The 15,104-nt window shown below is 54.0% G+C and overlaps 1 protein-coding gene across 1 annotated transcript in view; it reads right to left on the reverse strand.

The window, feature by feature from the left end:
- Nucleotides 1–1,043: 1,043 nt before the first annotated feature.
- Nucleotides 1,044–15,104, reverse strand: part of Radil (Rap associating with DIL domain) — a 68,440-nt gene continuing 54,379 nt past the window's right edge. The window contains exons 6-15 of the mRNA XM_076923548.1: nucleotides 11,645–11,805; nucleotides 9,275–9,387; nucleotides 8,638–8,875; nucleotides 8,134–8,306; nucleotides 4,615–4,765; nucleotides 3,529–3,719; nucleotides 2,823–3,174; nucleotides 2,042–2,181; nucleotides 1,620–1,759; nucleotides 1,044–1,455 (exon numbers count right to left, since the gene is read on the reverse strand). Of these exons, the coding sequence (XP_076779663.1) occupies nucleotides 1,350–1,455; nucleotides 1,620–1,759; nucleotides 2,042–2,181; nucleotides 2,823–3,174; nucleotides 3,529–3,719; nucleotides 4,615–4,765; nucleotides 8,134–8,306; nucleotides 8,638–8,875; nucleotides 9,275–9,387; nucleotides 11,645–11,805 (1,765 nt within the window). The 3' untranslated portion in view covers nucleotides 1,044–1,349. The remainder of the gene's footprint in view (nucleotides 1,456–1,619; nucleotides 1,760–2,041; nucleotides 2,182–2,822; nucleotides 3,175–3,528; nucleotides 3,720–4,614; nucleotides 4,766–8,133; nucleotides 8,307–8,637; nucleotides 8,876–9,274; nucleotides 9,388–11,644; nucleotides 11,806–15,104) is intronic.

Consider the following 15,104-nt stretch of genomic DNA (forward strand, 5'->3'; position numbering starts at 1 on the left):
GTGCTGTGTCACCTGCGCACCTACACACACACACACACACACACACACACACACACACACACAGATACACATACACAGACGCACACACACCAAATTCTTTTAAAAGATGAAGACTGTGCACACAGCATATGGATATAGCTGCTGACCCTGCTAAAGATCTACATACAGCATGGCCACATCTGTTCACACCCAGTGTGGGCATGTGCCAGCCATGATCGCAGCACACCAGCCCCTGGCAGGAGAAGGAAGCTGGCTTTCCAACAGTGTAAAGGGATATGGGTCAGGAAGAAAAGCCTGGGCCCTGGTCGGAATCAGTGCTCAACCACCTCCTTTGTGATCAGTGACAAGTGGGGAAGAGTGTGGGGGGGTCATCTCAGCAGGAAGGGAGGGCTTAAGGCTAGCTCGGGCCCAATGAGACATGAGCCTGGTCATCTAATCTTCTCCAGGCCTGCGGACCCCTTACTTTGGAGGCGAAATTATGCAATGTGATTGAAAATGCTGGAGATGGGCACGGGGATTCACACTGTGGGCCCAGAACTCAGGTGGCTGAAGCAAGCCTGCGTGACGGGGAGCACCCAGACTACCTCCTCCACAGTAAGCTCCACAATGGCCCTAACCCAGCCTCAAAGAAAGGGCCAAAAGACTGGACCACACCGACTCACGGGTTCTTGTTTCCTGGCTGCAAAGAAACCACAGTCCTCGGGTAGAAGGTGATTCAAGTCATCCCATCCATAACCTAGCCTGAGGGAGCAGGCCTGGAGGAAGTTGACAGAGGAAAGTAGACAGCTCAGTCTGCTTGAGCTACAGAGCAAGTTCAAGGCCAACCTGGGTAACTCAGTGAGAATGTTGCAAAACAAAATATAAAAAGAGGGGCTGGGGTGTGGCTCAGTGGTAGAGCCCCTGCCTAGAATCCCCCAGTGAGGGGCTGGGGTGTGGCTCAGTGGTAGAGTGCCTGTCTACACTCACTGGTCACTAGAGCCACAACTTCCCTCAGTGCTGCTGCCCATGTGCTCTGTACAACAGCACAGACCCCACGTCCCTACTATAAGAATACAAAAGATAGTTTATTGAATCTGAATTCTCCATTAAAGTCTTTAAACATAAAAGCTCTGTAGGAAATGTCACAACTTAGTGTCATCTGTCATATAAATAAATATACACTAAGATGCACACAATCAACAGGTGTCCTCAACGTGAGGCCACAACATAGGGACACACTCAGTCAACTTTAAAACCCAGGACTGGCTGGACTGGGTGTGAGGGGTGTGGGGGGGTGCCATGGGTGGCTGTTGGTGGCACCTGGAGAGGATGCAGGAAGCAGGTGGTGGGGACAAGGGTCCTTTGGTCTATTAGGAAGAGAGTTTCTGGAAGCAGACTTTCTTGGCTGTTTCCATGTCAGACTTGGCAACGAGAAATCGCATCTTCTTGCCTCCATGTCGGATCAGATCCACTGCTCTGCAAGAAGGAAACAGGTGATGCTGGCAGAGGAGGGAGCAGCAGCAGCAGCAGCAGCAGCAGCCCCAGCCACTGCCTCTCCCTCCCCAGGATGCAGGGCTGGCCTGCAGGTGCCCATCACCTCCCTGGCTAGCCCCGAGTCTCGGGCCAGGCATGGTACGTACCTCATGTAGCTGACACCGATCAGGCTGCTACCATTCACCTCCAGGATCCGGTCTCCCAGTGACAGGCGTCCATCAGATGCTGCGGGGCTCCCAGGGAGCAGGGTCTGTATGTAGAGTCCCTGGGCCCCCAGAGGTGTGTGCTGGGAAGAAGCAGGGGCCTCAGGATGCTGCTGGTGCTGACACAAGCTCTACCCATTGAAGACCTTTTGCCCCACCCCCAACCCTCCCTGCGAACTTGTGGGAACCCATGCCTGGACCTAGACAATGTGTCCCACAGAAAAGCATCGGGCTCCACCAGTGCTCCCAAAGGCAGGCCCATGAGACAGTCAGGGCATCTATCACTGGCTTTGACTATGCTCACACTGTAGATGAGGCTGCATCTGCAAGAACAGGGGGAGAGGGCTGAGGTCCAGGGTCCTCACCATCCCATCAATCAGGCCCATCCCCAGCCCCGAGGGGCCTCGCTCAAGCTCCACCATGAACACGTAGCAGAAGTCCTCCGTGCTGGAGCTGGGGCTGGAGGCCTCAGCAGGAGGCTCCGTAGCAGCCTGAACAGCATCTCCTGGGCAGAGAGGAGGGAAGGATAAGGAGCCATTGGGCTTGGAGGGCGGCACTTACCCCAGTGTCAGTACACACGGGACCGGGACCTCAGGAAGACACAGAGTGTCTCAGGAGACAGGGCGTGACAAGTGCTCCTGGATCCCCAGGAAAAGACCCCCTGGACAGATACAATAGCAAGCCCGGGGGAAGGGACAGGCCCAAACTCAACAGGACATTAACCCCTCTGAGGCCAGGGACCCAATGCATTTGGGGCAGCCTAGCCTCCCACCATCTCTTCACTGTCTTCTCCTCTGCCCCCATCCCCCACCACTAGGATGGTACTGTAAGTCCAGCCCCAGAACCTGAGGTAGCTTGCAGCCTTGTCCTGCTCCACTGAGCACCCACAGCCGTTCACACTTGAGGATAATCAAGGATACAATGAAGGGTCCTCACAGGACCAGGTGGGCCCCACTGTGTATATACACGCATATATATGTGCTCGTACATAAGGGCACATATGCACCCGCCTACCAGTACTGTCCCTCAATAGGCACCAAGGAGCATGCTCCAGACACAGCACTGGCTGACAGAGGGGTCCAAGGAGACTGCCATCAAGACACAAGGTAGGGTCTGCAACCCAATCATGAGCGGGCCAGGTCTCACCTTCTAGGACTGCACCAGGAAGACCACCTGGTCCATTCCTCTGCCCATCAATAAGTGCTTTTCCACAGAGGCTGCTGGACTCTGGCCAGGTGGGGCCTCCAGGCTCCAGGCCCAGTGGTGTACTGGGAGGAGTGAGCAGGCAGGAGGAGTCAGTGTGCAGAGAGCCAGCCTGGGAGCCCCTGCGGTCCCCTCGGGTAGGCTGCCTTCCAGGGGGACCCTGTGCTCGAGAAGCTCCAGTGACAGGAGGAGCACGGGCAGGGACAGTTTCCACAGCTCCTCTGCCTGCGTCCCTGTTAGCCAGGGGGCAGCCATGGCCTGCCAGATGCCCCTCAGGAATTGTGTGGTACAGGCCCTGGGAAGAGAAGGTGGACAAACGTTGAGGCCCAGAGGAGGGGATAGACCAGGCATCCATGATGGCTCCCTGTGAGGAAGAGAGACAGACAAGCCACCCAGAAGATTATGGGCCCAGCCAGGCCATGTTAGGCCAGAGTAAGTGAATACACTTGCAAGCCTGCACCACATCAAATGGAAACCCGAGTCCTCTGTCTCAGGATACCTGCTGCGTCCCCCAGCCCACTCTGGAAAAGCAGTGCCTGCTTCTGGCAATAGGCAATGAAAAGTTGTCTCAGTTCAGCTCACGGTTACAAGCCACAGGCTTCTCTGCATGACTCAGCCCCTCCCCACCCATATCCCTGCCCCACTCTACCTCGATGCTCTCAGGCTGGGAAGGCCCACTGTCAGGGCTGGCTTGGCCCCGCAGCCCCCACAGGAAGTGGCGGATGTAGAGCAGGTGCTGGTAGATGCTGTCCTCCACGCAGTCAGCCTCCAGGTCCACCTGGAAGCCCTGGCTCGGCAGAACGATGGGCGGTGGGTTCTCATAGGACTCCAGGATGTCCTCTGCAGAGAAGTGAGTTGGGGCGCTGGGACCTGGCCTCTCCTCCCTCCACCTTAGGTCCTCGGCCCACCCATGGAGGACCTCGGACGGCTGAGTCCCAGCCTAGTCTCTTCTCTTCTTAATCCCTACTAGGCTGTCTAGATTGGCAGACACCACCCCTCCATACACCCCTGTGTACCCTGGGATGTTAATATGTGCAGGTCCTGGATGGGGGTGGAGACAGGAACCTTTCTGTGATGCCAGCTCTGAGCTCCCAGCACAGAGCCTGAACATGGGGAAGGGAGTGTTCTGATACAAATTCGTAAACTAGGAGGGACCCAATGGGACCAGGACCCAGGAGTACTGTTTAGAGGCATCCTGTATCCAGCCCAGACAGTGGTGACCAAGGAACAGGAAGTCAGTGGGAAGCCTTATGCACATCTACAGCCTACTGTCTGCCTACCAGCCTGCACTTTCTGTTTAGACACTGTGGATATATGTTTATGAAGGAAGATATGTATAACTCACAAATTGAAATGTACACGTATGTTGTATGTATGTATGTATGTACCTACCTCTTGCTGCTCCACTAGGGCATGTGCATGTGTGTAAACAGTATAAATGTGTGCTCAGAGCTGAGAAATGTCTCAAGGCTTGTTCACCCTGCTGTTCACTTCCTGATCAGCTGGGTGCCAGTTGAGCCCCAGTCTGAAGCCCCAGGAGCAGAAAGAACACTTACTCTGAGACTGGGGGCCAGCACAGTAGGATCCTGGGTGGAAGTGCTGGGTAGCAGGGGGCTCTTGTGTTCCCACCTCGGGGACCTGCTCTGGTGCTTTTCTGAGCTGGATCTTGGGGGTCTCCACCCTCAACCTCCCTATTCCCACTTACCCCTTCGGCTTGGCCACTGGGAAGGCTCACCTGACTGGAAGGCTTCGGAGCTGTCTTGGGCTCCTGGCTCCCAGGCGCTCACAGGGCCCATGCCAGAGGCCAGCTGGTACTGAGTTAGCAGCCGGTGCAGCTGAGCAGGGTTCAGGGCCGGGAATGTGACCCGCAGGGTGGCCCAGCTCATCTGTGGACAAGGAGCTCAAGTCAAAAGCCTGAAGGTGCATGAGGCAGTCCCCTGCCCACAAACCTAGGGAGAGGCCTCCTCAGGCAGGGTTCTAGCCCCAAACCCATCTTTTCACTCCCGGGGAGGGCAGGCGGGGACAATGCAGAAAGCAGGTCAGGGAAAGGACGGGGCAGAAGACAGTATACTGGACACGTATCCACACTGATAAGGCTGCCCTGGGCTACAAACTAAGACCCTGACTCAAGAAACCCAGAAAGAGTGGACAGAAGGGAGCAGAGGCGGGTGGAGGAGAGCATGTAAGCACGGGTGTCCTATAGAAGGCAGAAATAGGTCACCCAGGTGCTGTAAGTAACTGGGCTCAGGGTAGGGAAGGTTCTCTGAAGACAAAGCAAGGGGACAAAGGTGGTGCCCACTTATAAGCCTGGTACTCTCAGGAGGTGAGGGCAGGAGGATCAGAGATTGTAGCCCAGCCTGGGCACAAAGTAAGTCAGAAGCCAGCCTCGGCTAACAATGAACTAAACAGAACCAGAAATGTTACACGGTTCCCTGGCTCCCCTCCATTCTCCTCCAGCTTGCTGCCTCTTTCCCTGACTCCCTGCCATCCTTCTGTGGCCTCAGGACAAAGGCCCAGGAGATCACAGCTTTGCTCTGAAAGCTCCTTCTCTCATGCAGACAGCTCAGCTGGCCCAGAAGACTTCACACTTGTGGCTCTGAAGAGGCTCTAGGTTGTGCCTGTCTACAGCGCCAAGGTTCTTGGTACAGTCCCTTAGGGTCAGGGAAGGGACAGGCTGTGGCCAGCTTCTCTGCCCTTAGCTTTGTCTTTGTTTTTCCTCTCTCTGTCTTGATTTCCCTGCCAACAGCCACAGGCCTGGGCTGCAGCCATCTAGTCTATGCCCCGGGGACAGCTAGAGCCTCAGAGCTATTGGAGGAGGGACAGGAACTGACCCCAGACCAACACTCTTCCTAGCAATCCCTCCACACACCCCTCAGGTCCAGGGTGCATGAGATGGGGGGGGTCCTGTTTCCTTTTGATGTCTCCCACCTGTTTCAGAAATATGTTCAGGGTGTCAGGGAGGGAACAGGAACTAGCCATCTTCACATCTCCCCCACCCCTCCTCTGTCTGTGTCCTCCTCTCTGGTGTTTGGGGAGCACTTAGGGGAAATTTTCCTTCACTCTGAACTTTTCGCCCTGTCCTTTTCACTTCTGCTCCTGTGGTTGGTTTTAGTTTACAAAAATTCCTGCTTGGTTTTGTTTATTCAGAGAGGGTCCTGAACCGTTAGATGGCTCAGCGGGTAAAGGCGCCTGCCACCTGGTGACACAACTTGAAGCTCTAAGACCCACATGGTGAGAGAGGGAAGGAACTCCTGCAAGTTGTCCTCTGACCTCTACACACACACACGTGCCTGCACACATGGCCACATACGATAAATAAATAAGTGTAATTTATTAACAGGGATGAAGAGATATCTCAGCAGTCATATTAGCTGCTGCTCTTCCACAGCAGGCGGCTCACAGGCAGCAGTAACTGTAGTCAGGGGACCAGCACCCCCTTCTGTGGACACACACACACACAGCACTCATCCACCTACAAACACACATACAGTAAATACTAATGAATCTTTACACATCTGTTTTAAAAGGACAGGGTCCCCTCATGAAGCTCAGGCTGACCTTGAGTTCATGATTGTCCTGCCTCAGCCTCCAGAGTATGGGAATTACAGTGTGCATCGCTGTGCCAGGCCCCAGAAACCTTGTATTCTTATTTACAGACACATTATTATTTATGAATACTATTGTTTTTCTTACTTTCGCGGGGACAAAAATAATCTTTTTTCCTTTGCAGTTACTTTTTGCTGGCTAGTCTGAGGGCTATTTGAAGCATATTTTTTTTTAAGATTTATTTATTCTTATTTATATGAATACACTGCAGCTGTCTTCAGACACACCAGAAGAGGGCATCAGATCCCATTACAGACGGTTGTGAGCCACCATGTGGTTGCTGGGAATTGAACTCAGGACTTCTGGAAGAGCAGTCAGTGCTCTTAGCTGCCGAGCCATCTCCAGCCCCTGAGGGATATTTGAATAAAACCCCCAGGCTAAGGATATTTTCTTTTTAGAGGGTTTAGAAGCGATGACCATAAAGAATATGGATGGACTCCGTGTGGACAGCAAGACCAAAATATCTGCTACCCAGCTCTTGGCAGAACAAGCTTGTCACTTGTCACATCCCACAGAGGTTCCACCAGGTACCTGGGCCTCCTGGTCTCCTTGGGCTCCAGGACTCTATGTGGGAAGGGCAGGCATGGAGGTGAGCAGACTGGAGCAGCCCAGAGCCGAGGAGTCACGGCTGCTCCTTCCTGCATGTCCCCTCACTCAGAGACCACGCAGGCCTTGGACTGGAGAGACAGCCCAGTTAGAACCCATGTAAAAAGCCAAGTGCGGGGCCTGGAACCGTAGCTTTGGGAAAGCCAGACAGATCACTGGAGCTCACTGGCCAGCGCGCCTAGCCTAGCTGGCAAAGTGCCAGGCCACGGAGACACGCTGTCTCAAACGAAAGGTAAAAGATGCCCGAGGAATGACATTCAAGGTTGTCTGTCCTCTGACATACACACACATATACACACATACGCACACATTGGGGGGGGGAGAAGAGAGCGTGTAGAGAGAGAGACACAGAGTGAGAGAGAGAGAGAGAGCACAAATCTGAAATGTACAACTTGCAGAGGCCTCTCCAGGCACCACTGAGGGTCTCCATGTGAGCCCTCGAGCCCAGAGCACAAGCTCTGCTTCACAGACTCCAGCTCAACGGAGGCGGGGTCGGCTGCACCTCTGCAGCCTCACATGCAGAATGACCAGGACAGACTGTCCACCAAAGCAACTCATGACTGAGGACCTTGAATGGAAGGGCTGGGTTTCTAGGCAGGCTTTGGGCTGGGACTGTTCCAGCTTCTAGAAGCCTCTGACCACCCAGGCTCTTGACAGCAGCCACCGTGAGCTGAGCCCTCTCTCTCCTCCCACCTGACCCTCTGACTCACTCTATGGATCTGTCTGATTAGATGGGACCCAGTGGGGGGACATAGATCATGTCTTCCTCTTCAGGTCCTTCATCTTGGTCACACTACAGAGCATTCTTTGCCACACACAGTGACCAATACAGAGCCTAGAGACTACCCGTGGCACCCATGGGATTGATTATCCAGCCTGGTGTGGGTGTGGATGGTTGAGGAACTAAACAACTCCATGAGTCACCATGGGAACGTGGGAGTTTTCCAGGTGCAGAGCCCAGGCCACCTTGACTTGGTTTATAAGCCAGTGACCCTGGAGTCAGCATGGCCTTCTCTGCATTCGTCCCCTGGTGCCCTCTTACCTGGATGAGCTGAGCACTGGGAGTGGCCAGCAGATGCAGGGTACAGGAAAGCTTCCGAAAGAAGCGCTCAGCAGGTGCCCCGAGGCCAACGCTCCGGGCCCACTCCAGGAACTGCTGCAGACGGGCACATACCTGGACACCCCTGGGCCAATGGAAGCAACTCAGAGAGGGCCCTGGAGAGGGAAGAAAGGATGAGACCCACCAAGGCTCCCAAAGCCTCTCCAGGCCACATTAACACCCTATCCCAACTTCCAAGATAATGCAGACTACCCAGTCTCTTGGGGCAGAGAAAGAAAGAGATGGAGGCCAGGTCCAAGGCAGAAGGGGCTGTGACAACCACCAGCCCTACCCCTCCTACCCTAAACCATCAGCGCATGCTCTGAGCTTTTGTCCTATCCTGGGTTTTGAGCCATCCTCCCACAGGCTCAGCCAGGCAGAGTGTTTCCTTGAGGGCACATTTAGCTTTCTCAAAGGAACCCAGGTACCATCCCCAACATCACTCACCCTTGTCCAGGACCTGGTTGAGGAGCAGTGTGCCAGAGAAGAAGAAGAGATAAGCAAGCATCTGGGAGGCCACCTCAGGATGCATCTGCAGCTGCCGCAGGAGGTCCAAGGTGGCCTGGAACACCGACACCACGCGCCGAAGCTCCTCAGGCAGAGTGGGGCTTGACCGCCAGCTCTCCCTGCGCTCTGTCTGAAATGGGGGGCATTCCAGGAGGGCCGGGAGGCAGACATACAGGCACTACAGGGAGAGAGAAGCCCAAGAGCCACTGACAGGGATGCTGGGACTGTCCAAGAGCCCCAAACGTAACCAGCCTAAGGCAACAGGTTGGAACGAGGCCCAGCAGGAGTTGACCTGGGACTAACACAAGTAGGAACGGGAGCTGCAGGTGCAAACGGGGCTGGACATGGCAGTCAACTAGCAGTGCTGACTGGTGGTGCACTGTGACCGATGGTCACCAGGCTGGACCACGGGGGCATTTCTGTGACAGGGAAGAACAGGGGCAAGGGGTACAAGGAGGGCCCAAGTAGAACCAGCGGCTGCTTCCTCCCTGCTGAAGCTGGCTCCTCCCAGTTCATGCCCTCCTGCCCCAAGGCCCTAGGAGGGCAGCAATCAACAGCACAGCACGGCAGCACACACCTTGGAGAGGTAATACACACACTGCTGGAAAGCATACAGCACCACCTCCTCCAGGGCGGCCATGGCCTCCTCACTGGCCGTCAGTGTGCAGGAGAACAGCGACTCCTTGGAGCCTGGGGGGGGGGGGGAAGGGGCCACAAGAGGAGGCTCACCAGGCGGCATGCACATGTGGGCCCACCCAGCCCGGAGCAGCCAGGACTCCAGCATCTGCCTAGCTACCTGCTGGGGATCTGCCTGGCACGCCAACACTCACATCTGGCTTTAGAGGTATGGAGATCCCAAACCCGTCCCAGGCAGTCACACTGACAGGCAGAGCTGGAGAGCTGACACACGTGGCCATGCTACTGAGACAGACCAGAAGTTTGTCTAGTTTGTCTTTCCTCCCATCCCTTCCACTTCTGTGTTTCCTCCTTTCCTCCCGTCTCCCCTCTCCTTTTAATCCCTTCCTCCCCCTTGCTGTGTCATACAGGCCTCTACTACTGGGTCTCTCTCTCTCTCTCTCTCTCTCTCTCTCTCTCTCCCTCTCTCTCTCCTCAAGGTGCCCAGCATAACCATGAACCCACTCTGTAGCGTACCAAGACTACTTGAGCCTACAACTGTCCTGCCTCAGTCTCCCAACTGGCTGGGTTACGAGACCCCGGCTGCCAGGCTCTGTTTTCCATCAGAACTGGCTGTTCAATGGCAGCTAGCCCAACCCAGCCCTGAAGGTCACCTTTAATGACACGGTTAAAAGGATTGTACATCAGCCCCTTGGGAAGCTGTCACATGGCTGTGACGTCAAAACACTCTCAAGAAATAGGAAACCTCTTAGCACTCAGGAGGCAGAGACAGCCTTATCTATGCAGCAAGTTTCAGGCCAGCCAGGGCTATACAGTAAGACCCTGTCAACAAAACAACAAAACCACAAACCAAACCCCAAAATCAAAAAAAAAAAAAAATACAACAATAAACTAAAAAGAATGAAAACAGGGATAGAGGCCTGGAGGGCTGCTGACCCAAGCACCTGAAGATCCAGAGTCCCCTCACCCCTGGGTGCAAGGACAAAGAATGGGCTGACCAGAAGAGGAACAGAGTCAATACACTCCAACATGGTTCTAAGACACCTAGGTAGACACCTAGGATGTAACTGTCACAAAGCCACAGGGGCCCCAGGACCAGGTGCCCCTCAGGCACTGAAGAAACCAGCCTCACCTGTTATAGGCAACCACAAAGGGGTACGGGGACACTGCATAGACATAGTGAACACCTCTTCAGCTTGGGCCTTCAGTGGCAGGGTCACAAGGTCTCTACTATACCCAGGATAGGCCTAAACAGCCCAGTGGCCCCACTGATACAAGAGGAGTGAGTGGCTTTGATATTGTCACGGCAGAGCAAAGCTTCTGGCCTCAGGTCCCCAGATGCACGATCAGGACATGGGACCTACTGCAGGCCATCCATCATGGTCTCCTAGCTATGTCAAAACCTCCCAGGCTATCTCTTAGCACAGAGTCATTAACAGACACATACCAATAAAACCACCCAGGGCCTGGCCCCACTCTACCACCTTTTAATTTTTTTGTCTGGTGTGTGTGTGTGTGTGTGTGCGCACGTGCATGCATGTGCACATACATGCATGTTTTTATACACATGTCTGGAGACCCCAGTGCCATTCCTTGGGGCCATCCACCTTGGTTTTCCAGACAGGGCCTCTCCCTGGGCTCACTGCTTAGGCTCAGCCAGCAGCTGGAGCCCAGGGAGCCTCCTGCCATCTAGGATTATGAGTGTGGGTAACACATGGCGACTCAACACCTTGGCTTTTTACTTAAATGCTGGGGATGGCACTCCAGTTCTTGTGCTTGTACAGTTGGCACTTTACCAACTAAATCACTTCCCCAACACAGCTCACAATGTCACCTTCACAGATCCCCCCACCCCTGTCCTGCCCCTCAGCAGAACCACCTCTCCTGGAGGGTTCTAGGAATTTGAATATTTGGTAATGCTAATTTCAGGCCCACTACCCATGTTTCCACCTCTGAAGCTGACATGCCTACCATCTTACAGCTCTGACTGGAAGCATTCTTTCTTTCTGGAACTATGGGGCATCTCTGAGCCCCTCCCCTCTAAATGGCCTGTGCACACCTTCAGCCCCCCACAAACAGACCAGAGCAAGCTACAGTGTGCATGGGAATGAGACAAAATGGGCCAGCAAAATGTCATATGGCATGTCCTAGGGGCACCAGATTAGCCTAAACCACTAGTGCTGGCTTCATGTGTGATCCCCAAATGGCCTGGGGGTCAATAAAGCTCCATCCTGTGTAGGCACATGTGCATGCAGCCACCGCTGCGCCCACTGTCAACAGTGCTGAGCCTGGGTCACAACGAGGGCCATACCTGTGACATCCAGCTCCTCCTCCATGCTCTGCATGTACAGTGGGGACTTCTGCTGGATGAAGTACAGGAGTTCGATGGAGTTTGACATCCAAAACAGGATGTGTTGGAGGTCGGGAACCAGGTCGGCCATGGGGAAGCTGGCCCAGGAGATGGGCTCTTGGCTACCAAGACAGAAATACTAACCGGTTACTCTGGATGCAGACGAGGGGCTGCAGCTGCTGCTCTGTGTGCATGGGGACAGTCATCTCATGGGACACTAACAGAAGCAAGTACTGTTGTCAATTTCCTAGAAGCCAGGAAACTATCATAGGCTCCAAAATCTAATGCAAAGGACATCCAGGCAGCCCCAGGCACAGGAGAGGACTCTAGTAAGGACGCTGCCTTAACAGCTTTTCTTCTGGAAGCCCATGCTGAGCAGCTGTGAGGGCTAGAGCACTGGGTACCACAGACACACACTCGTGCATAGGGTGTGAGCACTGTGTACCACAGACACACACTCGTGCATAGAGTGTGTGCAGCAGGGATTACTATCCATGGCTTTGGGGACAAGAAACCTGAGTATAAGTATGATACTTAGACAAAGAAATAGGAGCTGTAAGATTACTTAACCTGGCAATTCTCAGAGGAAACAGACTGACAGAACTATCTGAGGGATCAGTTAACTACTACTACTACTTGATCTGGAAGGACATCAGTGATGTGTGAAGGTGGTGAATCAGAGGCAGAAATCAGGAGTGGGGATGTGATTCTACCTGCCTAGAATCCCCCAGTGAGGGGCTGGGGTGTGGCTCAGTGGTAGAGCCCCTGCCTAGAATCCCCCAGTGAGGGGCTGGGGTGTGGCTCAGTGGTAGAGCCCCTGCCTAGAATCCCCCAGTGAGGGGCTGGGGTGTGGCTCAGTGGTAGAGCCCCTGCCTAGAATCCCCCAGTGAGGGGCTGGGGTGTGGCTCAGTGGTAGAGCCCCTGCCTAGAATCCCCCAGTGGGGATGTAGCTTAGCATGAAGACATTCACCTAAACTCAATGGGGATCAAGGAGAACACCTTACTGGTAAAACATCTGTTTAGCTTGTGCAAGGTCCTGGGTTCAATCCAAAGCATAACAAGAAAAGAAACTGTGTGTAAAGCAAAGCATGTTCTTCAGACTTAGAAAAATCCCAGTGCTGACAGTCACTGGAAGTCACCTTCTGAAGGTTGAGGAGGAGCAGGACCATCTCGGTTCCCACAGTCCTTTCTGCAGTTTGGTGTGCTATCCACATGGGGGCACTGTCTCTCTGGGTAATGAAAACAGAACTGGGTACTGCTCAAGGGGCTACCAGGTACCTGGCACCTACTGAGTTCCTGGGCAACTCAGACCCCTCATACAGTCAGCTGGAGCAAGGTTCCTATCACCCCAGGTTTTCTGCTTTCCTTTCTGGCTCTAGACTAGCTCTCTCAGACGCTAGGCCACTTCAAACTCCACCCACTGACTCTCACCCAGGAGCCCAATAGGTGTATGTGAGTGTCAATCATTCAATGTGACTTGTATCTACTTTTATTATCCTAACCAGACTCTTGGGATCCCTGTGAACTTGTTATGTTGGGACTGTGCTTAGGGCTCTGATAATCCACTAAAATGCCAACATGTATTCATTGTTTCTATTTGTTTATTTATTTAAACAGAATTTTGCCATATAGTCCAGGCTAGCCTTGGACTAGCTGACTTGCGGTCTCAGCTTTCCAAATGCTGACACTGCCATGCCTAGCACAATTCCTCAGCTCCTCAATGCACTACCCTGGGTCCCTAAGGCTTAGGGATGGTGTAATCTCCCATAAGCCTCTCCAATCACATCTGCTGAACATCTCACCAAGGTATGTGCCTCTGGGACCATGTGCACTCCCTCAGAAGGATCACCCCAAGATCTGACTGGGCTGGCCTTATGTGAAGAAAAAGTCCAATAATCTGTCCCTGGTGGCCTCAGGGTCCCTCAGTGGGGAAGGTGGCGGGGGCTGCATTTCTACCTATCACAGAGCGTCCAGATATGCAGGACGAGAAGCAGACAGAAGGCTCCTCAAGCCAGTCTGTGCCTGGAGAAGACAAAGCTGAAGACTGTGGAGCCACACATGCCTGCCATCTGATGTTGCTACACAGCCTGGGGCTCCCAAGGAACCATCCATACCCATGGGAACATCTGGGGGCGAAATGGGGTTGATGTGAGGGGGTCACGAGGGAGGCCTTTCTGGCCTTTCTCCTGTTGTCCCAGGGCTGCCAGACACTCCCCTGCAGTCCCAGGCTCTGCCCAGCCATTAATTTCAGTTTAGTCCACAAACAATGGTGACCTGTCTGTGCTGTGCCTGGGTGAGGAAGAAGCTGGCTGGCGCCCATCTCTCCCGTGGCAACTGCTGAGCGCCATGGTTAGCTTGCAGAGCTTGAGTCTTGGTGCTTTACCCCAGCTTGGCTTATCCAGTGGCACGCAGAGCCACACATGCTCAGAAGAACTCATTGGATCTTCAGAGCCCAACTCTGTTTTGTTTTTAAGATTCACTGCCTTCCTCAATTTCCCCAGGATTCAAAGGGGAGGGCAGCGCCCCCACGGGAAGTAAACCAGCATGTATTTTGTTGCCTAGAGAGTCTAGGCAACCACAACACCCGTCATAACATTACATCGTAAGGTGGCCACTCTAAGAAAGGAGGATCCTGGGAGCTCTCTGTGCACCAGTGAGCTCCAGGCTCAGTGAGCGACGCTATCTCAAGGGAATGGGAAGAGGGTGCTAGAACAGGACAAGGCTCCTCTGGCCTCTGCAGGTGCATGCCCCACCCTGCAACACACACACACACACACACACACACACACACACACACACACACACACACGTGCACATGCACACAGAGCAAGGCAGATGGACACATTTTTCTGACCCCAAGTCCAAGAGGTGGGTCACCACACAGCTGCACAAAGTCACCCCAGGATGACATCAGCCAGGAGGAAAACAGTCCATGCTGAGGGCGGGGGATCAGAAATAATGATTAGGGGGAAAGAAAGCAAACACTGGTAAGAAAAGAACAAGGCCAAGTTGAGATAAACACAGATTAGAAATGCAAATTACAGCACACGGTGCCTCGGGGAAACAGCGGGGCTGGGGCTGGGGCTGGGGCTGGGGCTGGGGCTGGGGCTGGGGCTGGGGCTGGGGCTGGGGCTGGGGCTGGGGCTGGGGCTGGAGCAGACAAGTAATAAAGTGAGAGGCAGAAGGCAGGAGGCAGGAGGGGCCAAGGTGGAAAGAGAAATACTAATATCTGTGTGGAGGAGGGGTGGGGGAGAGGGATGCATGTGATGGGTGGAGTGTGGGAGTGCTGTGGGGGCATGACATGTATGTGAGAGGTTTATGTGCTGTGTGTGTGCAAGTGTGTGTGTGTGTGTGTGCATGTGTGGTGTGGGTATGTGTATGTGGTTTGTGGGATGTGTGGAAGGTGTAGGGAGGAGGTGGG

The sequence above is a fragment of the Arvicanthis niloticus genome, chromosome 24, assembly GCF_011762505.2.
Source record: "Arvicanthis niloticus isolate mArvNil1 chromosome 24, mArvNil1.pat.X, whole genome shotgun sequence".
Taxonomy (NCBI): domain Eukaryota; kingdom Metazoa; phylum Chordata; class Mammalia; order Rodentia; family Muridae; genus Arvicanthis; species Arvicanthis niloticus.